Here is a 26,841-nt window from a genome sequence, read left to right on the forward strand (position 1 = left end):
TGAGGCAGATCTGTCACCGGCCATTGGACGGCAACTCACAGCGGCTCACGGCAGCTCACGCCCAGCCGCTCATGCTGGCTGCCAACCACTCATGGTAGCTTATGGCAGCCCACTGCAGCTCCACTGCAGCCTACGCCGTTGCCGGCAACTTAGGCTGCCCAGCTCCAGGTCGAGCTGTTGTTCGCTATCTTAGCTGTAGAGGGCATGTCACTGGCCCATGTGGTAACCGAACCGGTTGCCCTGCTGCTCAGAGCTCGCATTCCCAAGCCAACTCTTAACCAATGAGCCACTCGGCCCGCCCTACCCTCTTCTTTTACATCCCTGTCACCTTAGCAGCCAGCATGATCCCAGCCCTCATTGTTTTCTTCCACCTACATAAGCCCTTTGAGTCCTTGATGGCTTCACTGCCTTGCCATGTGTGCATACACCTCATCAACCCAAGCTGAGCTCCTGGAAAAGCATGACTGCTTCTCCTTGAACTTTGTCATGGGCGGTGAAGAACAGAGCCAATCACAGAGGTCAGGGTGGGCAGGATGGCCAGGACCACCAGGACCACCAGAGCGTTCATTTAGGTTTAGCCTTATATGCACAAGGATCCTCAAATTCAAATTTGGGCATTATTTGTCACACATAGGGTATTGTCCCATCTGTGTGCGGTAAGAGTGTTATTTTTTAAACATGAAAATATACCATAATTTTGTTGTTTAAAAATAGGAAACACAAATTGAAAGTGGCGCACGTTTCTTTTACCTTGAAAGGCTTGAGTATAAAGAGAATGGGTTTTAAAGGAAGGTTGCTTGGAATCAAACCCTGGCTCTGTAATTTCCTCACTGGATAACTTTTGGCAAGTTTCTAAACTATGTTTAACACGTTTAAATATGGGAAAGAATTGTGTCCCAGGATGGATAATACAGCCTTACCCATACCTAATTTAAATCATTTGGGTCTTGAGTTTATGAGATTTAGATAAGATTTTTTGAAGCTCAGTTGGCATTGTGATGGACTGAGACTTTGGGGATCTTGGGATGGGGTGAATCTACTTTACACGTGGGATAGACATGGCTCATTGGGAGCATGAGGGCAAACTGTGGAGGGCAGAATGACCCCACAGAGATCCACATCCTAATCTCAGGACTTATAAAATGTTACCTTACATGGCAAAAGAGACTTTACAGATATGGATAAGGGTACAACCTAGAGATGGAGATGTTATCTTGTCACTTGAGTCCTTCAAAGTCCAAGAGGAGAGAGTAGGTCAGAGTGTTAAGATATACAAGGACTAAGCCTGCCAATGTTGGCTTTGAAGATGGAGAAAGGAGATACCAAGTCACAAAAGGCTGACAGTCTCTAGAACAGCGGTTCTCAACCTTCCTAATGCCGTGACCCCTTAATACAGTTGCTCATGTTGTGGTGACCCCCAACCATAAAATTATTTTCATTGCTGCTCTATGACTGTAATTTTGCTGTTATGAATAGTAATGTAAATATCTTTTTGTTTTCCGATGGTCTTAGGCGACCCCTGTGAAAGGGTCGTTCGACCCCCAAAGGGGTTGCGACCCACAGGTTGAGAACTGCTGCTCTAGAAGGAAAACCCAGTAAAATTGATCCTACCCAGAACTTACAGAAAGAAATGCAGCCCTACTGACCTCTTGATTTTAGTGCTGTGCAACCATTTGATTTCTGATCTATGGAAAATAAAATGTGTTGCTTTAAGCCACTAAGTTTGTGATAATGTATTACAGCAGCAGTAGAAAACCAATACAGTGCCTAATTCATTAGGAATTTTACAAACGAAATTGTTTGTTAGTACACATAAACAACTTATAACAATGTCTAGAACATAGTAAGCACTCAATAAATGCTAACACCCTTCTCAAAGATGAGAGGAAGCAAAGATGTAAATAATTCTGAGATGGTTTAAATGCAACCAGACCTATGTAGAAATGTCTTCAAAGAACTTTACTTGGTAATTAAGTTCCTAAGAAATTGCCTAAAGTGGGGACAGCAAACTCAAGGGAAACAGACAAGTTGGACGATGCCACAGATTGGAAGGGTCCCTCATCTAAGGGACAGGCCCTAGCCTAGATAACAATGTCAATGAAAATGCAATGCAGGCCCAGTGTTGCTCGATATTTCAAATTTTTAAGAAGCAGAAATCTACACTTTCTTCTATTGAAATCTCTAGTTTTTAAATGTTGGAAAATAATTCACATTGAAACACAACACAAATAGGCACACCTTGGAGACATTGCAGGTTCAGTTCCAGACTATAAAACGAGCTGTAACCTTTTTACTGGTGGAAACTCTTGCCCTCAATTTGTAAAAAATGCAACATCTGTGAAGTGCAATAAAGTGAAGCACAATAGAATGAGGTCTGCCTGTTCAGACCCACACCAATTTTCAGGCAAAATTGATCATGTCTACATCTAGTGCCTCAGGTTAGTATCTCCAGGCAGTTAGTGAACACAGGTAAAGCCCCCAAAGGTAAGCTGCTTTTGAATGCACTTTTTGGCCTTCTCATATTCTTACATAATCAAAATGGTATTTTGGGCAGTCTGAGTGTCACATTGGTTAGGAGTTGGCTTGGGATGCCAGCTCTGAGCAGCAGGGCCCCGGTTTGGATCCCACATGAGGGCCGTGACTCTGCACCCTCTACAGCTAAGATGGTGAACAATAGCTCATCCTGGAGCTGGGCTGCCATGAGTCACCAGCAACGGCATAGGCTACAGCGGGGCTGGCCGGCAGTGGGCATGAGCTTTTGTGAGCTGCCGTGAGCCGCCATCCAATGGCCAGTGAGTGACTGCCTCACCCAGGAAGAACACAATGATAATACCAACATGGGCCAGTAAAGCGAAATCCTCCACAACTAGACTGAAGAACAAAAGGACAGCAACTTGTCTGTTCCCCTTCCCCGATTCCCCAACGCTGTGCTTTTGGTAGTCTGCTCAAATCTAAGAAACTATGAATTTTCTAAAATTCTTATCAAGTTAAACAGAAAGACAACTTCAAATTGTGTTCAAATCCAATTTTATTAAAATTATTTGGGAATTTTGGGAGCAGTACAAAGTTTTTGACTATGACCACTGGACACACGAGACATGAGTTTATATTTTTGGTTTGTTGTGGGTTTGGGTACATGTACTTTTCTACGCCCTCAGTCCTTCATTTCATTACCAAATGTCAAAGTACCTTAAGTTTCCCTATCTACAAGATCCTATTATTAATAGAACAGGAATTTGTAAAATAAGATTGAAGAAAACACAATTCACAGGTTCAAAAAAATGCTCTTTAAACATTAAGAACATACAAAGTATACTAAAGACATCTACACTTAGTGATCCAAGTAACAAGGCAGGCATTTGATGGCTGTGGTTTCTTGTTTTTATTTATTGCTAATTACAGTTCAGAGACCAAAGTGTTGCCAAAAGCTATAAGAACCCTCACTGCCGTTTCCAGGATGGTTTCAATGGATTTAGAGGATTAAACAACAAGAGCACTTGGTTTGGCCTTTAAACTCACAAGCCTTTGTCTTTGCTTTAGTGGGATTTTTCTTCTGTAGTAGCACAGGGCACTATTGGCTTACTTAATGCCTTATAATTACCATCTGACTTACAGGAGATCTAAGTATTGGCTTTGTAAAGTGTACTACTGAACAGCAAATGGTGGGAGGCCTTCCTGTCCCAGGCAAAACTTTCAGCAGACCTTAAGGTAAAACCTCCTTGGTGCTCCTTAGTTGTTCTCCAGTGATCCTGAAGTTGTCTGTAAGAAAGAAAAAAAAGAAAGCTCTGTAAGCATTTTCATACCAAACATTTCAGCTTGTTACAAGTAGTCCTGCTTTCTTATCAAACTATGAAAACTCAGCTGTGGCAATGGAGCCCTGATGTGTTGTTCCTGCGATAAGAGTAGCTCTTGGGGATCAAAAATGCAGCAAACAAAGCAGGGCAAACAGTTGAGAAAATTCTGCCCTCGCTTTTCTCTCAAAGGCTGTACTTTTGTAAGATTCATGAGGATTGTTTACGGTCTTAACAGTCCCTTAAATGGCCTATTTATTTTACCAGGGGTAGAAGATTGCTATTCCACATTACCATTGGTTGCCTTATTATTTTTAGGTGGAAGCACTTGCTCCTCAGTAGGGAACATGTTATTATATAGTCTGTACTCATTAGTGGTCTGAATAACATCATTATTTAAAGGAAAAGCAACTTGGCAATCAAAACAGGCAAGTTTCTTTATTTGTACCAACTAAATACAACCTCAAACTTTTCAAAGGTTAACTATGTAAGTTATTTGTGTGTTGTCCCAGCAAATTAGACAAAAGAATATTAAGTCATAGCAGAAGTTATATCAAATAATATAGGTTTCAGTCTTATTTCTCTAATAAATGAAAACATTTTCTTTAGGAATGAGCATAGATTTTGAACTTTCTCAGTAAATAATTCTTTGCATCTAATTTAAGGAGGTTTTTTTTTTGGTGGTTTTTTTTTGGTTTTTCTTTTTTAATAAGTTGAAAATATAGTCTTCAAAGTTAAAGAAAAGAATTAGGATATAGGAGGACTTTCCCCTAAGTTAAGGTTCATCTAAACTTCAATTCAAGAATACTTAAAACAAAATATTCAAATAATATACAGAACAAAAAAAAAATGCATAGTGTAGTGTTGCCAACCCACAAAGCACTTAAACCTAGGAGAGAGAAATTGTACTTACAAATGGAGTCCTGATTCCAAATTTGCTATGGAATGTCATGGTGACTTTGTTTTTATGTCCTGTTCTTTGATCAAAGGCATGGCATGAGTCAAAAGGTGGACTGTACAAGTGAAGGCTCACGGCAGGTTCCGTATGACTGACATTCTCTACCCGATGTAAGCCAATGGAATCTGAACAATATCCAAGAAGAGATGAAGGATTTTAGATGACAGCTGTAGGTAAAAATTTTGTTAATCACCTAAGATCGTAAATAAACTGGATACATACAGAATTAATAGAAATTGGTTAGAAATGAACTTCCAGTTAAAGAATAAGAGACACATGTACTTTGTGCTTACCGGAAAATCCCCAATAGCTGCAATAAAATAAAAAAGGATCCATAAAGGAAATAGGAAAAAACATAAAAATTTAAAAGGCTGAAAGTACAGTTGACTCTTGAAATGCAATGTTAGAGGTGCCAATGCCCACCCCCTGCAGTAAAAAATCTGCAAAAGTTTTCCCTTACTATTCATGGGGGAAATTAGTTCCAGGACCTCCCTGTGGATACGAAAACTCGCGGATGCTCTAGTCCCCTGTATAAAATGGCGTATATCAATGCATACATACAGTCAGCACTCTGCATTCACGGACTCAACTTTGGATGGAAAACTGTATAGGTATTTATTGAAAAAAATCCATGTGTAAGTGGACCCGCACAATTCAAACCCGCTGTTCAAGGGTTAACCGTAGATGGATAACTTTGCAGAGGAGAGAAATCTAAATCCTCAGCTATGCATGGGGATAGCCAAGAAATAACCTGATTTCGATCTTGAAACTCCTAAACAGCTCAGGAATGGGCAGCATGGATATTTCTGGAAATGAGGATGAAGACAGGGCTAAAAAATACAAGAACTGGTTGAAAGCCTATTTAAGTAGAGTCTCAAATCCCTTTCACCACGTCTCCCTCACCTTGCCTCTGGTAGAAGCCTGAGAGCCCCTCTCTGGGAAGAGTATAGTAGATGAACTCAAGACAGGTGAAAAACAGGTGACTGAAGTCAAAATTTACATATTGAGTGGGACGATCTCCTTTCTGCACCACCTAGCTGTCAGAATGCTGCCAGACAAGAATTTTTTCTCCAGCAGGAGATGGAAAGCAGCTTCTGAGGGAATCTGATTGTGCAAGAACAAAGCCCTAAAGATATTTCCATTGGTTCTTCCTCAAGGAAAAAGCTCTGCCAGATTATCCCTGATTGAAGTCCAGTGTTCAGAGCTACCAATCCAATTTTTTTGGTCTCTGGTGTTTAAATATTAGCATGCAGCCAAGGCCACCAGAAATTTGAGCAAGACCTCTAGTACAAAACAGAGGCCAGAACAACCTGAAAAACAGCAATTAGAAACAGATACCACTCGGGAGAAGACTTAAAAAGAAAAACCTTATCGCTCATATCCTCAGAGAGATAAAATATTATAAAAAGGACCAGAGACTAATAAAAAAAGAGCTTTTACAAACAAAAAGGTATAGCAGAAGTAAAAACTCGAGTATAAAAAGTTTGGAATAAAAACTGACGAAGACTCAAAGAACAAAGACAGAAAATAGGAAGGATAGAAGAAAGCAGAGGACGTTTAATATCTGAGCAATGGGAGTTTCAGAAACAGCAAAAAAGAAGAAAAAAGAAGTCAAAGAAATAACTTGAGAATATTTTCTTGAACTTAAGGACATGAATTTCCAGATTGAAAGAACCTACTAGTACCCAGCACAATGGAGAGTCATGAAACAAGGTACATCACTATAATAGTGGGGGCAGAGAAAAGATATTGAAAAGAGATCTTAGGGGTGACCAGTTAGCTCAGTTGGTTAGATTGTGGTGGTGATAACATCAAGGTTGCTGGTTCAATCCCCACACAGGACATTGTGAGCTGCAGCCTCCCTAAAAGAGTCAACTATGCCATTGTAGCATGAAAGCAATGTGTAACCAATGACCATGGCTATTCCCCAATAAAAAATTAAAAAAAAAAAAAAGAGATCTTAAAAGTTTCTAGAAAGAAAAAATAGGTTTCTAAAAGACAAGGGATTACCTTCATAGTTCTGAGAGGAGATGAGTGCCATTATCAATCATGTTGCAAGGGTTGAATAGAGAGATTTTTAGATATATGATGTCTCAAAAAATTTCTTCCCATGAACCTTTTCTCATAGTCACTGGAGGATATGCTCCACCAAAACAAGGGCATGGACCATGAATGAAGCAGACATGAGATCAGGAAACAAGGGGATCAGCAAAAGAAGACAGCAAAGGGAAAGCCCGGATGATGTGAGGGGACCCCAGGATGACAGCTGAGCCCTGGCCTAGAGGTCAACTATTCCACACTGACGCAGGTCCAAAGGCACTGGAGATGTCTTCAAGAAGATTAAAATAAAGAAAGGACAAAATACATGATTTAAAAAAATATGCTGGGAAGAAATTTATAGTTAGGAGAGAGTTTGAGGATAAATCAAGGAAAGAATTCAGTGTTATGAGTATAGGTAATGTAGGCACCTAATTTGGCCATATGCTTCATGGTCTAGCTCCATGAGACTGCACGGTAAAGAAGAGCAAAGCTTAGAAGCGGAAGACTTAGGTTCTACTCCCGGCTGGACTACCTAGTTAGATAGGCTTTAAACAGCTCACAACTTCTGGAATCTGCAGCTTTCCTCACTTCTAAAAATAGATCCTAACTCTCAGATCAGGAAATTCCTTGATTCTATAGCTTACTGCTTTCATAATATACTGGCTTACATACAATTTTGAACAAAAGTTCAACACTCTTAAGAACTGACTGCCCTTAAACAAATGAATTATTTGTTTCTCCAGTTGCAAGTACATACACCGCTCAATGCATGCTGGACAATTCTGCAAGACCCTGCGAAAACTAGCTACCCATCCCTCAGAGAAGACCCTGAAGCTCATGTCTGATCCCAATTGTTAATCCCAGCATTATTATTTTTGGTCTTTGCCTCCTTTTCTTTATCACCATGGTGTACCCTCTGTCACAGTAATACTGAACTTGGTGATACGTACGGATGCCAGTTTGGTTCTGGCTATGTCCACCTTTTGCCTATTACAATAGGTAACTTGGTCTCCTTGCCCCAATTCTCCCTTTCCTCCACCCTGTGTTGTACACTGTTACCAATGCTGACCAAGATGTTCCCAAATAATATTCTGCTGACCAAAGCAAGCTGTTACTTTAAGCTGGTCTTGGAGGGCCAGGCCCTGATCTCACATTACTCTTCCACTCCTCCTGTCCAAGCCCATTCTTCCTTGTTCCCTCCACTTCTATTATTTGTAATGATTGTGCCTTCACTTATGTTTTGCCCTGTATTTGAGACATCCTTCCCACTGATCACTATCCATCTGCAGTCCTACTCTTGCATCTGTAAAAATCAAAGGTTGTAAATTTGTGACTTTTGATCATATGGGTAATTAGTCTATAGAAATACTTAGCTATCCCACCCAATATTTTACCAATAGGTGAAATTTTCCACAAAAATTGGAGTTTCCCACTTCTATGGAAAAAGAAATCAGGATGATCTTGCTGGAGCTGGTTGCCTATTGGTGCCCCCCTGGCTTGCAAACACCAGTTCTCGCAGCCTATTCCCAGCCTGCATCGCTCATTTACCTTATCGGCTTGGCCCCAATAGTCTTTTGTATGGAAGACTCTTGGAAAAAGTACCTATTGTTTAAGACCTAATCTAGTTTCATAAAGACTCTGTGACTAGCTGAAAGTAATTATTCTGAAAGGCTTTTTGCTTTATTCTGAGTTATATGGGCAACAAACTTGTTCTTGAAAACTTGGTATGCCTCATACATACATATATATATATATATATATATATATATATATATATATATATAGTAATCCTCAAATAAGAGTTTCCTGGTACATAAGAAACTAACACCCTGTGTTATGTGAATGGAGGGAAAAATCTTCCCATACAGCAGTCCCTCCTTACCTGCAGTTTTGCTTTCTGCAGTTTTAGTTACCTGCAGTCAACAACAGTCTAAAAACATTAGATGAAAAGTTCCAGGAATAAACAATTCACATGCACCAGTCCGCCCAGACGTGAATCATCCCTTTGTCCAGCCTGCTGTATATACTACATGCCCGTTGAGTCACTTAGTAGCTATCTCGGTTATCAGGATCAGTTATCGGGTATTTGAAGAGAGAAAGGGGAGACCACATTTACATAACTTTTCTTACTGTGCTTAATTTATAAATTAAATTTTATCATAGGTATGTATGTAGAGGAAAGAACAGTATATGTAGGGTTCGGTACTATCCTTGGTTTCAGGCATCCATTGGGGGTCTTGGAACGTATCTCCCATAGATAAAAAGATAAAGGTGGATGGACTACTGTACAATCTGACCTTTCTAAGTGGCTTACATGCTTAAACTAATGAAAAATTTAGGCCAAGTATCAAGGCCAATACTGGTCTTTAAAGAAGAAAGAACCTACTTTGCCAGAAAAATCTCTGTACTATTTTATTTTATGTAAGTGGGATAGGATCCCAGTTAAGATTATGGTCTTTGGAATCAAATTGGTTGGGTTCAAATCCTGGCTGCTACTTATAAGTTGAGCGACTTGGACAAGTTATTTAATCTTCCTATGTGTTCTAATATCATTTGTAAATGGGAATAAGTGATTTCATACAAGCTTCAATGAGCTTTTGGGAAGGTTACTATCTGCTTTAGGAATACAAACGTTAATCAATACCTCTCCTAAAAAGCATTTGACTCCACAACTAGACTGAAGAACAAAAGGACAGCAACTTGTCTGTTCCCCTTCCCCCCAATTCCCCAGCACTGTTCTGACCCCCCCCCCCAAAAAAAGCATTTGGCTCTCCCATATCACATTTAGAGGAAAGAATGAATTCTTGATAAGGGATCTATAAACCACTGCTAAATAATGTGCTTTGTCAAGATTCCCTTGCGAATACTCTTTTAAGTATGTTGTATGCATTTTAGAAAAACAGGAACTAGCTAGCATTCTTAACCACTTCCAGAACATTTCTTTACATTTTCTAACACAAAGACTAATATTTCCAACTTGGCCTTGCTCCTTTATTAGAAGATTCTACATATGTAAATTCATATTTGATTCTAACTGTCCTAAGACTTGGCAGGTAAATGACTTTTTGGTGGGCAGTAATTTACATGCATGTGTTTTTAATAAGTGCTTCCAATTCAGATGCAAAACTTAAAAAAAATAAAACCCACTGCTTTCCGGTCATTTCCCAAGTATTTGCAATCATGATTCCATGATCCAAGTTCTACTGAACATATATAACTAACCAATATTTCAGATGGGAGTTCAAAGTTTCTCCCACTTGCCCTTAGAAAAAGATATTGGATGTTACCGTTGATATAGGCACACTGGTTTTCCCCCAAGGTTCTTTCTGACTTCTTGACCATCTCATTGGACTTTTTGTCAGGCCAGGCAAATAACGTCTCCTTTAGATTTCCCTGCAGCATCTTCAAAAAGCAGTGGGAGTTGGTGTGATCATGGATACTGCTATATAGACACAAAACGACAATTGAACTCAGTAGATGGTCCAGTACCCAGACCTGCAGTAACAGTCGGCCCAGAGCTCATAGCTGCACACTGTCAATAGGACACCTCCCAGGACAAAATCCTTTTCAGCTAGATTTTTAAATGTCATCAATTTATAATTCAACATAGTTCAGGGCAAAGTAATAAAATGTCTGCCATATCAATGCATATAAAGGGTACGGTTTTCATGCACACCCTCTACTAAAGAATAGTTAATTTTTAGAAAACTTGTTTTAATACTACTTTGATTAAAGAAACACAAAATCAGGAAACTTTTATCTCCTCCAAGATATGGCTTTTAATACCTTAGCTAAGCTGGGCTAAAACTTGATTATAAAACTATATTGGAGAAATTATAGAAAGGACAAAAATCATCATCTGTAATAATTGTATCACACTGAGATCACTTAACATTTAATGTTTTTTCTCAGGCCTTTTTTCTCCTTCCCTTGGGGGACAAAAGGTATGCGTATGCATTACCACACTAAAATTATACTGTAATGTATACTTTATGTTAACACTTTGCTGGCTTAGAGTATGTTTGCTCTGATAATCTCCCAATATTGCTGGGAGATAAAGTAAATTGGATTTGGGGAACGAATTTATTCATATAATGTTAGAATAAATAGTATTTAAGTTTAAGTAGGATTAGCAGTAAGGTTGATTAAAGTATATGAACTTATATACGTTTTTGGTATTTATTTCATATGTTGAATTCTATTAACTCATATATATATATATATACCATAAGAAGAACTTGTTTCCTAAATCCAGAGCCTAGTCCTACTTTTGACATATAATTTGCTTTCCAAAAATACCGAGAAAATGAGTGAAAACAACTCCACTCCATAGTAGTACATAAATGTACCATGTTTTGCCATGTACAATGCACATTTTTTTGCCAAAATTTATGAGGAAAAAATAAAGATGCACATTATACATGGGTAGTACTAATTCCATATCTATATAAATGTTTTTAATTCTTTTATTTATGCTTATGAATTAAAAGTATAACTCTAGAAACCAATAATGACATCTGTACGCAAAATAATACCCTGGAATATGATAATTGGTTTTGTTGAACTTACGATGAACTTGCAACGATGAAGAGATGAAGAGCTCTTGGCTTTCTATGATGCGTAAATATCGTAAATTTGTTACTGGTACACAGAATTTTTGTACCTGGTATCTATTCTTGTGTTTTGTAATTATTTGTTACACAAAGTTTCTTGTACTATAATATGTTAAAAAATAAGTGCTACAATTCCTTTATAATACAAAAAACAAGTATCTAAATGTAAACAAAATAAAAATTTGAATTAAAAAATTAAAACAAAAGATTTTTTCCCCATTGTACACGGGAGCACATTATACATGACAAAATATGGTATTCTATAGACCAAACTTTCCAAAGACTTTTAAATTCATGTTTCCTTTCTCCTATCAAAAATGAATCTGGATTATTGTTTTCACCATTCTCAAGGCTGAGAAAGACTGGTTGAACGAGACAACAATACTCAATTAGTAATAATGCTAGCAAATATCTAAACTAAGGACAATTAAGAAACCAAGTTTCAAAGAATTGACATTAGTTTAAGTTGCCTTACCCTTTAGATAAAGAAAGCAAGCAATTAACTTTAAAAAAGAAATAAATTTTTTGAGTTTGTAAACAGCTTTTCTAGCTCCAAATCTGGACACTTTGGTCTTTGGTCCCCCAATTGTTTACATACTTTAAAACACCACAAAGGTCAAGTTTTAGTACAATTCCATAAAAGTTTGGAAGAGATTAAGTTAAACTGGTTACTACCTCCTTTTATACATTATTCATTTTGAGGGCTGGTTTTGATGTGCATGGTGTATGCCAAAACCCCTAATGCTAATTCCCATGAAATTTTTTTGTTGGGATTAGTGGATATTATGGATAAATAATTATAAAATGATATTTGTTAGTGCTCTCAAGACTTGTGGCCAGCCTGGCTCTATACATTTCATATGCTGAAATAGATACTCTAATAAATATCTGTGAATCAATAGTTGTATTACCTGCCATGTCCTTCACCCCAACATAGAATCATTAGATTAAATTTTCCATTTCCTTGATCCACAAGATTTCGGGTGTACCTGAAAAGAATGTATTCAGAAGTTTGAATATGGTTGATGAAACAATCACTGGGAAAAATAAGTTGTCACAAAGTACCATTCACTTACAGATATTATTATTTCTGCCTCTAAGCAACTTTGAATGTGGTTTTCTTAACAGAAACCCAACACCAATGAAAAAATATTTTTTCACAGTTCATTTTGGACATTTTTTTGTATTCTGAATCACCACATTTACAGCTACTCAGTTTTAATTAATGTCATGGAAAAGCAAATTCCTTTATTCTCTGTGTGACTGCCTCAAACTGATAAAAAAAGAATAAGTTTCTCTCAGAAGGTTGCAAAGTGTATTAGTGCTCTAGGCAAGAATGTTGCTATTGTTTTGTTTTGTATCCCCACCTCCTCCTAGCTAAACCAGAACTTGAGAAACAAGGTTTTATTAAACGGCTGTTACAGAATTCTCCTTAGTTTTACTATAGCCTAGACACAAACCACATTCAAAAGTACCCCTAATGAAAAGTCCTCCACAAATAGGGTGGGGGTTGACCTAAGTACCAGAACATAGGAAGTAACTAAACCTTTTACAATGAGGAGAAAACAGTAATTAGTAAAAAAAAAAAAAAAAATCCTGAACCCAAACAATCACACCATCAGAAGAAAAAAAAAAACTTTAAATTTTCTATTGGACCAAGAGGTACTATTGACATCTAATTAGAAAGCTTGATAATTATGACATTCATTTAGAGCATCACTTTTAAGGAAAGCAATCTTTACCCAATTTTTAGGGTAATGTATGTGTTCACATGGTTATCTGTCCACTTAGGTCCTGCATGCCCCTTTCCTTCCCTCTCCTCTTTTCCCCCAGGCTGGAGGCCAGGTGTAGGCAGAGCAGGGTGATTGACAGAGTTGATTAGTAAAAGCTTTTTAGATGTCAGTTATCCTCACTGAGTAGCCCCTTATGACCTAGCAAGGGGCTGTGCACATGGCCTTTAATTCCCAGGAAACTCGGTTCCTGTATTAGGATCCTACTTCTCCCTCCACCAGTATTGCCATCATTCCTCTTGCTTCTCTGGGGTTTCTTCCAGAGAATTCACTGTGTGGCTCACACTGGAACATTTTCTGTCTTGGTTCTTCTGCATTGACCTTCCCAAGGTCAGAGATTAGAATCTTTCACAGTGCTAGGACACCTATTATACGCAAATTGAATTGATTTCTGCTCTCTCTTCTCCCTCTCTCCTCTCCCAACTGCCCACTCAGGACTGCATCTATTATCTTAATGAGCTGTACCTCAGATACCTGTGGAAAAGATCAGTCCAAGTGGTTGCATTTCAAATGGTTCAGAGCTTGTCAATCAAGATGAATTTAAGGCCCCTGAAAATGCCCTTGTTCTAAAGATTAAGAGCCCTTACAGGCTACTCTGGTTAATTAAAATTTCACTTGGTCAATAGTATCTCTAGGTAGAAGAAAACTATTATTGTATTATGCACCATATGTCTGCAAGAAGTTTAGTAGTGGTTTAGAACGTGGGCTCTGGAACAACGCTAATTTGAATCCTGGAGCCACTATGTGACAGAAGTACGACCTTGTGCAGGTTATCCAACCTTTTTATTGCCTACCATTGATTCCTCACCTGTAAAACGGGGATAAGAATGGTACCTATCTCTTAGGGCTGTGGTGAGGTAATGAGTTCATACATGTGTAGTGTGACTGGAAGAGTCTCTGACTCACAACAATCCCTCAGTTAACTTGGAACTAATGGCACAATTAAAAACTAGACGCTGGTAGCTTTATTAGCAGCCACAGAAGGGCTTTACTATGAACTGAGTTGATAGGAAACAAGGGAATTTCCTAGAGCTATCTATAAGTGAAAAATGGGATGCTAAGTAGGCTTTTTTGTTTCAAATCCTAAAAACCAGCCCTTGCCAACAAAACGTTACCAAACACGCTATGTATGTTTAGTGAAGCGATTAACAGAAACTGCCCCCAAGGAAAAGTTAATCTTTTGTTATTCTTCTCTTTCAACTACCCTCAACCCTACTAACCCTAAGAGACTGAGGCGCTAGCTACCCTTTGGGAAAAGGACCTGTCACCCTTCAGGGTGATTAAATTTTACTTCTGGCCCCAGGGGATTGGTAGAGATTCATTTTTACTTAATCATCAAGCCGGGGCTGCAAAGGACCCGGCCTCCCAAGGCATCTCACTCCAGCACAGCTGGGAAACAGAGGTCTTCAATTCACATTCCAAATCCTCAGAACTAAGGAGAGAAAGTAATATTGCTTGGGGGCTGCAAGATAGGCATTCGTTTAATTTGCGAACCTGATAGTGGGTTGAAATAAAACCTCGGTTCGAGAAATTAAATTGGTTTGGGAGAGGGGGCACCACAAATTGAAAAAGAGCAGTTGACAACCTCAAGACTCAAAAAATGCCTGTTGGCAGGTGCCCGGCTGTAGGCGACCGAGGGCGAAATGATGGATAATTGGCATCTGGGACCTGTGTCCTCCATCATTACCCCTTTCGCCAGATGGCTGACGTAGCTCTCTCCTGAGAGCACCCTCCGTTAGTCCAGCCAGTCTGTTCCTCAGGGCGGCAGGCGGATAAAGCCTGTGGGCACTGATCCCGAGCTCTAGGGCAGAAGGAGTGGAGGTTTCGAAGCGGAGGTGGAGGCGTGAGAATAGAAAACTGTAGCTGCGCCGTGAGCCCCGTAGGATCTACCTTCTGCCCAAAGCGGGGAGGGCGAGCCCCGCAACCCGCGGAGGAGGCGCAGCACTGGGGTGCGCCCAAGACCCTGGGGCGCTGGGAGCGTGGGCGCGGCAGGCGCTGCGAGGCCCGGGCTCTCCCGGAGCAAGCCCCCTCCCCCACCTTCCTCACCCCTCCCCTTACGCCCTCTCCTCCTTGGACTCCGAGAGTCGGTGCCGCTGGGCTTTGAGGCCCGCGCCGGAGATCCTCGGCGGCCGGGCTGGAGCGCGCTCACCTGTACGGGTCGTACTTGGCGTACACTTCCCACTCGGCGGGGTCGCTCTCGTAGGCTTCCATGACGGCCTGCACCTCCTCCACATTGACCTCCTCGCCGGCGAAGAGCTGGTGCAGGATGCGGATCAGATCGGCCAGGGTCCGTGGCTTTAGCACCTCGGTCTGCTCCATCCCTCGCGGAGGTGGCGCGGCGCCCTTCTCACAGCTGGGCTTGAGCGGGGTGCTGAGCGAGCCGAGGAACCGAGGACGAGGGACCCTAGCTGCCAGCTAAACACACAAAACCCTCAAACGCTTGAGACCCACCGCTTAAAGGGTCCCTAGCCCAGGTGTCAAGATACCCTCAACCCCCAAGGCAGCGTGGCGGATCTGGGCTCGCGGGAAACGCGCAGAGCACACAAATCAGGACCAAATCTGCTGGGTTTAGCCTCCCGGGCCCCTTTTAAGCTCTCAGAGTCAGCGGGAATGTACCAATGGCCCTGGGAGGGTGGGGAGAGGCGGGGTGGGACCTGAAGAAGGTGGCGGCCGAGGCAAGAGCGTGCGGGCAAGGCCCACGCACTTGGCGCCAACCCTCTGAGCGCTCCAGCCCTCGCGGGAGTCCTTCCCTCCCGAGTCCCGGCACTCGCAGGGCGCTTCGCGCAATCTCTCCCCCGCCCTAGCAGGGAGCATTTTGGCAGCCCATCCCAACCTCTCTCGCCGCGCCCCCCGCCGCCGCTCCCGTTGGTCCTTTGTGCCGCAGGGGCTCACGACGCGGGGACGCAGACCGCAGGGGTCGGGAGAAGACGGCTGGGGCTGGACGATCAGGAAGAAAGGGAACCCTGTCTTTCAAACAGAGCTGAGGAATTGTGAAGAGCTTGGAAGGTTGAGGATGGATTCCACTCCCAAGATGGAGAGCTACTGTTTTAGTCGATAGAAACTGTGGATAATATGCTCCAGGATAGGTGAAAATAAGTGTCTTCTTTTAAAAAAACCTTAAATGTACTGGACTGGAAGTACGTTTTGACAAAGGAGACTCGGATCACAAGCAAGACTAGTGAAACGATGGAAAGCTGGTGTCCCTCTTTGATTTTAAAATTAGACATTTCCCCAAAAAATATTCAGTGCAAAAACCTGATGTTTCAGCTCATGGTGAAAAGACATGCTGGCTTTATGGATCCCAGATATGCAGTAATTTAAAGGGTTCTAATTAGGCTAAATTCTTCAATTCTAGACATGTGCTTGAAGGAGCCTACTGTTAATACACGTCAAGAAACACATTTCTATGTTGTGCATAGCACTTAGCATGCTTGGAGAACAATGCAAATTATGAATGAAAGTAAGAAAAATGTGAGGGACATAAGAAATGCAAGTATGGATTCCTTTTCATAAATGGACCCAAGGAATAATTTGGATTAAGGTTACTAAAGGTCTAGATTTTAGGAAGATTTTTTCTAGACTTTGCTTGAAGTCCATTGAATAGACTCGGAATATTGAATATTCCGAAAATGCCAAAAAAGTGTATACACCTGACTTGTATTCATCTTTTATTGGTATATATTAAAAATTTTTTCCCTCTCTTTAAAAGTATACATTTTTTTGGCACCCTGTGTGTAATGTACATATTTACATTTACTTGTGCCACATGAAGTCTTTCAAACATCCCTAGTTAAACTGAAGTATTCAAACAATGCTGTTAGGAAGTAAAAATGTCAGCTCCCTCACCATTGTTCAAAAAAGGCTTTGGGTAAGAAAGCAGACCAGAAGCCAACTTTTTGTGATGTGTTCCAAGGAGAGGCTCTATTAGAAGAATACCTGGATCTAGAGAGACTGTTGTTCTGCATTGCCCAGGGCAATGATTTACACATTTTTAAGACATTGATATGGGGTTGATAGTGTCTTTGCCTCAACCCAGTGTTGCGCCTCCGAAGCTCACCCTTTGGGCTGAAGGTAGATCCTGCTTTTGTTTTGACATGGATGGTATCATCAGATAGGCATTGTATCATCTCACATCATTACAAGATAACAGTATATTTCGAGACAAACACGTAACTTTTATTACAGTATGTTGTAACTTTAAATCTTACTGTACCTTATATAAACTTTATCATAGGTATGCATGTATAGAAAAAAAGTTATCTATAGGATTCAGTACTATCCAGTTTCAGGGATCCATGGGAGTGGGGGAGTGGGGGGAATGGGTCTTAGAACATATCTTCCATGGATATGTAGTCTGTAGTTGATTTCCCTGGCACCAAAAGCTTACCCAGTATATTATAATCCTTGGAAAATAAAGCAGAAGCTGCATGAAAGGGGATTTCCATTTTCATAGCCCTTGAACACTGCACTTTCCCAATTTGTATTACACACAACTAAGCTGGCTGACTAATGCTATATAACTGAAGGCATAGTTTGTACTTCTTTCAATTTTCTAGTCTGATATTCAGATGATATTTAAGGTCCTTTCAGGATTAAAACTTCTAGGAAATAGGATTCCAGGAAGTATCCAATCTTATTTTGATTGCAGATAAACATTCTTAGCTTACCTTATACCCTAAACATGGGGAACTCTCTATGAAGTCCTTGGCATAGATACCTTCAAAGATGGAAGCGCAATATTCTAATACTCATACATACTCTGTATGTTGTGGGTCATTTTTGCACAATAAGATAAAGCATGACATTAATGACGTCTATTTTCTCAGCAACATGGAAAAACAAAATATAACCTGAGGGTTCAGGCCCCGCCAAGTTCAATTACAATTAACACAGTTTAAACCAGACATCTGCAAAAGTACTTGTGAATTATATTTTAGGTTTTTAGTCACCCAATAACTTATGAGATCCAGGCATATAAATCAATGTTGCAAAGTTAGCATAAAATGACTAATTCTTCGGGTAAGGATTAAGAAATAATAGTGTGAATATGGTTTGAAAGAGTATAAAGCCCTATATAGTCTTCAAAGTTATTAGGGGAAAAAAAACAATTAAGGTATACATATTTAGCTAACCTTAGATTTAATAAACTAGTAAGTTCTTTAAATCAAAATAGAACAATTGATGACACAATTTCAAACTCTAATAGTTTTGATTATTGAGGTAGTAAATACTCTTATCATCTGAAACCTTAGCAGTAAATATAAGTTAAACACATTTTTGCTATTTGTTAAATATATATACATATATATTCACATCCTTTAGTAAACTGCAAATGGACAAAGCTAGAGAACAGATCTTTTCCACATCCAACCTATTTGACTTGAAAATACATTTCCCAGCTTTCAACACATACACAAATTTCTTACCTAGTTTACAAGATAAATTTGCACAATTCAACCTGTATTATTTCAGTGCTAACCACTAGGTGTATTGATTTATTCACAGGAACAATGGTATAAGGGGACTTAAAGAGTTCATTCTTGGACAGAAAATGAGAACTGAGCAGAGATTTCATTACCGTAAATTGAATTGTTTCTTAGCATCCCTTAATGCTAATGTATGGCAGATCATTAACTATAAAGTACATTCTGGGATTTCAGGGACATAAGTGTAGTTCAAAGTCCTTTGACAAAGTCACACCATTCCCATTATCTTTGAAAATAAACACTTAGAATTCTTGTACACACCTTAGATCCTGTTTGGACATTCCATTCAATTTATTGGAATGCTTTTTTTAAAAAATGCTGTATTACAAATATAATACAGAATGAAGAAAAAAGTTAACTCTCACTTCAAGCAATTAGCAGTCTACTAGCATTAGTAGAAACGTACTTTTAGTCATGGCATGACATACATATAAAATCTAAGGCTATTTTTCAATTATTCTTTGAGTGTTTTTAAGTTGAAAAATGCATTACAAAGAACTCAAAGATGTTGTTACATTTACTCAAGTGCTTTTGACATTGTAAAAATAAGAGACAGAGTAACACCACAGCTATAACCACTAGGATTCAAACATCATCAAATGACAGAACTGAAAATAGCTGTATGACTCATTTGTCCAAAATTTATAAAATTCATTCCGTTTCCCAATCAAGTAATTAAAACTAAATCATGCACATTCTAAAACAGTCTTCCAGCAGTGTATCAACATACATGCTCTCTTGGCTAGATGTTCACTAGAAATTAGCAGGAACAGCTTTTTTCCTCCATTATCATCAGGCAAAGATGTAAAGGCAAACTCCTCCTTTCTGCCAGCTGGGCTGCCCTCTACTGGACGATGTAAGGTATAAAGCTAGCAGGTCAATGCAATTGTTTTATAACACAGTATAATAGAAATAGTATAAATGAAAATGTGAAAAGGCATATCCCATTAACTCAAACAAATTGAACTTTCCTGAAATAAGCACAAGGAATCCTTTGGTAAACTACGCACTGACTTTTACAGTGGGAAAAAAAATCAGCTAATTCTACAAGTAAGCCACTTCAGTCATTTAAAGAACTGGTAATAAAGCTTTGTAGCCTTGGTCTCTATCTGGAGCAAGATGTAGTAATGGATATGCTGTAATGTCAATCTTTTACGATGATTTCTGTATTAATGCAAATCGATTTTTTTGTGAGTCCATCTCTCTACAGATTTTTTAAATGCATAAACATGTGTCATAGTAGATAACACACTGAGTAGATCACATCCACAAGTCTCTTGCCACGAGTATCAAAACTTTTCAGAGCTGTTTCCTTTGTGAAGATTTAAGTTAGCAAGATCTTTTTCTCTGTAGATCATCCCCATGCCTGAGATTTGCAGTAATGTAGGACCAGTTTACCATCACTGCCAAAACACTACAAAAAGAGAAAGGCAATAAATATTTGTTATTTTTAGATAAATCCAAGAAAAAAAGTTACATGCATCATAAATATCCTTATACATGTTATCTATAAAGTTATTTCTTTCCAGAGATCAAGTTGCTATCACACACATCAGCAATCATAAATATTTAATAAAACCTGTCCTTTAAGCATTGTAGGCATGGATGGGCTTATATATTTTGATTTTGTTCATTCTCTACATCTCTCACTATGATGTATATACTGTTTTGTAGTAGTGATGCTAGTGTGCATATTATAGTGATTACTGCCATGAAAATGTAAGAATGTTGAATAAAGTCATTCTTATGTAGTCTCCTTTTAAATGTGTTGGAGGCAAATCTAGATTACTGACTATATAAACTATGTAGAAGAAACTAGGTAAAAAAGGAGACTTTACTTTCTGGGCATACTTCCAAGTCATCTTCATTCCTTAATTCTTCAATCACTGTATAATTCAGAGATATACCTATGTTCAAGGTGTTAGAGATATAACAGAAAATAGAAAGTACTCTTTTTGCTGATAGACAATTAAGAATGACATCTCTTAAAATAAAGATGTAAATTAATAATCATGCTATTCACAGATGTACATACTCTATTAAGAAAATAAAGCAGTAATGTTTTACCTCATAGAGAGTTCCAACTTCCTGGTCAGGGGAAGGGGCAAAGGACTGATTCACATAAATAAACTGCAAGAAAGAAAAATAAAAATGGCAATTTACTTTTAATAGTATCCTGATTAATCTGTACCTTTCTGGGCTCCAATCAGCCAGCTATTTCAAATTCTTTGTCTTCAGAATTGAAGAAAGCTTCTGTATACTTCCTTTCCTAATTCTCATAAATTAGTCAACTAATGAGATCTTTATGACGATCACATCTTCCCTCTGGAAGAATAAAAACAACAGAATATTTGCTCCAAGAACAGTGGTTACCAATTTATAACTAAGAGACTTTTAAATATTTTTACAAGTAGCTTTTGAAGGTTTATTCAAGAAATTATGTAAAGTATTAATTTTCCCATTTACTCATAATTAAAGGGAGAATTTTTTCTAACAAGATCTCATGCACACAGCCCTAAGTCAAATATTTGAAATAGTCTGCATTTTTCTTGGGTAAATGACATACATGGTTGGATTTTCTTGACTTTTGTCAACTTTGAAAACTCTGAAAGGTACTGAACTGTGCCACGACTATAATCACTTGTAGCCAAGACAGACAGAAAAAAATGTAACATAATTCAAACCTAATGTCCTTATGGCCTTGTTCTTTAAAAGGATTCATTGTTCAATGTTTTAGTCTGTTTTTAATATAACATTTTTAGTACAGATATCCTCTGCTTTTCAAAAATTCGTGTTAAGACCTACATTAGTACCTGTTTTCACTAACTGAAAGAAATCCAAAGAGGAGTTTTGCTTTTATGAAAGTGAAAAGTGAAACTAATGCTCAGCGTATGTTTTGTATTGAGCCATTATATGTGCAGAAGCAGAGCACACCCCAGCAGTGAGTGGCTCTGCCACACTCCTTCCCTGCAAACTACACTCAGCACCTCAACATCAATCCACCACAGCTTTAAACTGTGTCTATAAGCATCTGTGCTTTATCTTGATTTATTTTGTGCATCTGTTAGCAAGATGTATCCAAAGGTATCAGAAAGCCTAAGAGAGCTCAGCATAAAACTGGATATAATTAAACGTATTTAGTACGATTTGGTAGGTTACTTTTAGGGATCTGGGAATGCTCAAAAAGTTTCCCTTTTAAAGTAATGGTAACTGCTTCTTTGTTTTATGCCATTTTGACTTAGGAAAGGTTTCAGAGAAATGCTCTCTACTTTTGGATAGTGAGGGAAACCTGTACTTATAAAAAAAAAATTCCTTAAGATACTGAAACAAAAGGTCAGTGTCATTTAAAATATTAACCTTACAACTGCTTACCATTAAGTGTTGAACATGTACTATAATACGAAATAAGTATATATATTTTAGTTCTTCGACAGCATAGGGCAAAGATATATTGCTTACCTCAACAGGAGTGGAAAGGAAGCAACACTGATAGCAAAACAAATTTTAAAACCCAGAACTTTCCGTATTAATGTTCTATGATAGATCTTTCTGCATGGACATTCACAGTGACTTTTTGAGGAAAAAAACCAATACAGTATGGGGGAAAAAAAAATCAGTTCATATTGTAAAAGCAAATCTAAAAATTCATTTCCTTTTAGGGTTCCCCAGAGAATCCTTCAATAAAGTACAGAAATTCCACCAACAAAAGAAATAGAAGTGGGCCGGTGGAGTGGCGCGATGGTTAAGAACTGGCTTGGGACGCCAGAGGGCCCTGGTTCGGATCCCACATATGAGGGCCAGTGACACTGCCCTCCACAGCTAAGAGGCTGAACAACAGCTCAACCTGGAGCTGGGCTGCCGTGAGTCGCTGGCGACGGTGTAGACTGCAGTCCCTGTGGCAGTGGGTTGCCATGGGCTACTGTATGTAGCCAGCAGCCAGCGTGAGCGGCCAGCAGCCGCAGTAAGCAGCCGTCCAGAAGCCGGCGACTGATCTGCCTCGCCCGGGAAGTGCGCAATGATGGTGCCAACTTGGGCCAATGAAGCAACGTCCTCCACAACTAGACTGAAGAACAAAACAACAGCAACTTGTCTGCTCCCCATCCCCCAATTCCCCAGCACTGTTCCCATCCCAATTCCCCAATAAAAAAAAAATAAATAAAAAAATAAAAGTAACTGAAAGTAACATGTGGATCCAATAATTACTCATTGTTGCCTAGGAACTATTGTGAATTTTTGTAAGAAAATATTCACCATCGGTTTCATACCAACTGTTCTGAAGCCACAAGTTTAAGGAACTTTTTGATGAAGTCAATGAGTCCTTGGATGGTTCGGGTTCTCTCTACAGCCCATTTCTTTGTTTTCATTATAGGGGTGTCTCCCACTGCTTTTAGCAGGATGTCAACTGTAAAAGGAAAAAAATTCACAATTACACTGAAACATCAAAAGTGAATGTGATACAAAGGATTTTATAAAACTTAAACCTGTAATCTACATGTAGTTTATGTATTTATGATACTGGAGGTATGTCTGAGATGTACGAACAGTAAGATTCTTTTTCGTCATGTTTTGGTTTTTTTTCTCTTGATTCTCCAGTTCCACAAAGGTTTCCCCATGAAAAGAATTTAAAAAATTCATTTTAATGTAATAGGCAATTCCAAAAAGAAATATAAATGGTCAATAAAGATACGGAAAAAAAATGTCATGGCCTTTTTCATCTACCAAATTAGTAAAGATTAGAATAATACTGTAGCTGATACTACTGTTGGGAATACAAAATGGTACACCCTTTCTGGAGAACAATATAATACATTACCAAATACTTAGAGATATACTTTGGCTCAATAATAATAATTCTAGGAATCTAGTCTAAGAAAATATGAGACGTAAAATGATTCACTTAGAAGGATTTCACCTTTGTTGAAGTATTTATTTTATAGAAAAAAACTGGTAAACCTAAATATCTAACAGGATATTAAGAGGGGCTAGGTTAAATAAAGTATATTATATTCTAAGATACAATGTATGTAATGCAGCAAAGAACACACACTCTAAAGTCCCTGGGTTCAAAATCCTGGCTCTGTGCCACTTGCTAGGTACATATATCTAGATAAGCTCTTTAATCTCTCTGTGCCAGTTTCTCTATTTATAAAATGATAATAGCATCTACCTCAAAAGGTGATTTGAGTATTAAATGAGTTAATACATGTAAAGTGTTTAGAACAGTATCAGCTTATAACTCAGTTATTGAACCTTAAGATTAAGCTTCCATTAAAGAACACATATAAAAATATATTTAACAGTATGAAAAAGTTATCAAAATGTACTAAATATAAAACAAAACAGCATGTATAACTTCAATTTCATTAAAACCATGAGCATATTCATATAAATGTGGAATATGTACCAAAATGCTATTTCTCAGTAGTGACATTATAGGTGATTATTACTCGGTTTTATTTGTGCTTTTTGTAACCACCAAGTTTTCTACATAACCTCTTTAATAAAGGAAAACAAAAATTTTTAGAAAGAAAATACAACTAGGGGCCAAAGTTTTCAGTTAGAGAAATTACTTAATAATACAAAATACAAAGATGCAAACCCAAACTATGAATGTCTCCTGAAGTTACTTTGCTTAAAAAAAAAAAAAAGTAACAACGAAAGCAAAATAGTGTACTGCTGCCCCCTAAAGTTAATTCTATTCTATTACATCTCTGTTGTCCCATTCTTTTATCAAAAATTGGGACCCAACAGGGTCACTGAGATCAATTTGTTCAAGTTTACCCTTGGAATAAAGGCACATAGAACACATGATGCACAAAGTCATTCTTCCTGCTAAAGTTTATCTTTCTTCCTCCACGTAATAATTCTAGCTTCAGTTATCTAGGGAATAGTGGTGAATTGAGAGATAACTGGGGATTTTGAATAACTCTCCTTCTGTGCTCCCTTAATCCACTGGGGCTATCAATAATTCAGTTGCAATTGAGCATTTCAAGAAAGTGAAGCAGAAAATATTATGAATTGTACTACTAAAGGAAGAAAACTGGGAAGATAAGCTAGAGAAGAAAACATTTATTGTAATTATAACTGTACTACTTAAAAAAATTTCTAAAGATGATTTGCTTGTAGGTCTCAACCCTAGCTACGCATTACTCAACTGGGGGAACATTTACAAGAATACTGGTGTTCACATAAATTAAACCAAAATCTTTTAAAATTAGGGCCTTGGCATTGGTATGTTCAAAAGCTTCTCCAGCCAGGTGATCCTAAGGCGATCCTAATGTTGGCCAGGCCCAACAACCTCCGTCTGGCAGATTACACCAGAAGTGGAGCATACGAAACAGTTAAGCTTCTTTCATCAGAAAAGGTCCTCAAAAAAGAATGACAATTTTTGGGTAGAAATTCAATAGCTAGAAACTAAGTTTTATATCAGAGAGGAAAACTCAAATGCTCAGGGGAGCCAGGAAACAAAGATCCAATTTTCAAATGATGATTTTTAAAAAATATACTGTGCAGATCAAAGAAAACATGCCATATATAACCTCAAGCCATATCCCAGTAGTGGCTCATTATTTTTTAGCCACTGTTTTACAAAGCTATCTTCAGGGTTAAGTAGTAAGCTTTTGATTAAGAATGCTACAGCTTACAACAAACCTTTTGAAAGTCTGTTCCTATGTATAGTAAAATGGAAGGAAAAAAGCAACAAAAATCTGTAAAATTCATAGAATTCTCCTGAAGAAAGATTCTAGTGGTTATCTATAAAAATAATCAAAGGTTTCTGTTTTTCTGCTAGTGCATCACATGGAAATGACAGGATAGATTTCCCCCAAAGTAACGGGCAGTCTGACTTAAAAGGGGGACAGTACTGAGACAATTATTCTCCATAGCAGTAGGAACTGAAGTTAGACGAACGCCCGCGAGATCACTGAGCAGAAAACAAGCCATGCCTACACTAAGACGGGGGACTGAGAAAGCCTGAGGCCCAGGGTCATTTTCTTCGAATTGTAGATGTTGACTTGTTGCTTTTCTCAGAGGTAATTCTATACACAGTGCTCCAGGACAAGTAAATTTAGGAATTTCTTTATTTTACAATGGTTAACTAATTCTCAAGCAATAAAGGGTTGATGACAGGTAGTTCAAACAATGAAATGACTCGCTTACAAAGGTCCCAAAATGGTTTAAAAAAAAAAAAGCGATGCCTGTGCTTCAAGGAGTGAATTTACATGCAATTGAGAGATTAAAAAGCGAATTAGTCGGAAGGCGTGGATTCTAATCCAGACTTGCCACCGACCACCTCGATCATCTTAAATCATTATTCAAAGAATTAGCTACCGTGTTAAACACCTGGAGTTACCGAGATCCCACTCAGCTCCCACCTTCAAAGAGCTCGCGTGGTCCAGCCAACTCAATGCAAGTTTAGAGTGCAGTGTCTTAATACCGCAGCCAAGTACTGGATACCATACTGCGAAAGTGCGTCCAGAGGCACTCAACTTAAAGGTCTCGAAAGCCAAAAAAATACACTTCCTCTCTCCTGACTGGTCAAAAACCACGTCTGGGACAGGCCCTCCTCTAAATTTTGCTTCTTTATTGGCCGCGATCTCTAGTGAGAAGCAATCTAAAACATCCCGCCTCTGCCCAGAAAGAAAATGCTCTCAAAATTACTTTTCTTCTTGGTGTCGCCGGCAGGTTCCTCTGTTCCTGGAGAGACTGCAGCGGAAGAAGGGGGCTCCGGAGTGGCTGTTCCTGGGGAGCTCTCCGTAGGTGCTTCGCCGTCAGCTGCAGCTGAGGGAGCCAGCGGCAAGACGGACTCCGGCTCCTCAGCCATCTTGCTCCGTGGGAGGCGAGAGCGGAAGTACCAGTGGGCGGGCTTTGCGCCGGGGCGCTTGGCTAAGGAGGCGCCGGAGCAGGAGGACCCAGCCGAACAGTGAGAGTTGGAGATGCAGACCAGTCCTCTTACGTTAAACCTGTTGCAGACCCCTGACCATTAAGATCGCTACTGTTTTCCCAAAGCAACGAGCCTTGGAAAGGAGACGGTGGGCCAGGTCACCGCGTGCACGCGGAGTGCGCAGGCGCCTCTCTGGCAAGTGGGCTGCGGCCTGGAGTGTTTCCGCTTCCGTCCGCACCAGCCCCGCCCAGGCCCCGCCCTGTCCAGGGCCCGCCCCGAGA

At 39.2% G+C, this 26,841-nt stretch overlaps 2 protein-coding genes across 2 annotated transcripts; both read right to left on the reverse strand.

Annotated features, from left to right (window-relative positions):
- Window positions 1–3,010: 3,010 nt before the first annotated feature.
- On the reverse strand, window positions 3,011–15,770 carry CDO1 (cysteine dioxygenase type 1). Its single transcript, XM_019651262.1, has 5 exons — window positions 15,342–15,770; window positions 12,314–12,391; window positions 10,077–10,231; window positions 4,705–4,874; window positions 3,011–3,759 (listed from the first exon to the last, which is right to left on the reverse strand). The coding sequence occupies exons 1-5, from the start codon at window positions 15,509–15,511 to the stop codon at window positions 3,730–3,732; spliced, it is 603 nt and encodes a 200-aa protein (XP_019506807.1). The 5' UTR covers window positions 15,512–15,770; the 3' UTR covers window positions 3,011–3,729.
- A 1,576-nt stretch (window positions 15,771–17,346) lies between these two features.
- Window positions 17,347–26,725, reverse strand: ATG12 (autophagy related 12). The gene is made up of 4 exons (XM_019651256.1): window positions 26,338–26,725; window positions 22,944–23,080; window positions 20,746–20,808; window positions 17,347–20,092 (listed from the first exon to the last, which is right to left on the reverse strand). The coding sequence occupies exons 1-4, from the start codon at window positions 26,498–26,500 to the stop codon at window positions 20,033–20,035; spliced, it is 423 nt and encodes a 140-aa protein (XP_019506801.1). The 5' UTR covers window positions 26,501–26,725; the 3' UTR covers window positions 17,347–20,032.
- Window positions 26,726–26,841: the final 116 nt, after the last annotated feature.

Source organism: Hipposideros armiger, unplaced genomic scaffold (genome assembly GCF_001890085.2).
Source record: "Hipposideros armiger isolate ML-2016 unplaced genomic scaffold, ASM189008v1 scaffold_156, whole genome shotgun sequence".
Classification (NCBI taxonomy): domain Eukaryota; kingdom Metazoa; phylum Chordata; class Mammalia; order Chiroptera; family Hipposideridae; genus Hipposideros; species Hipposideros armiger.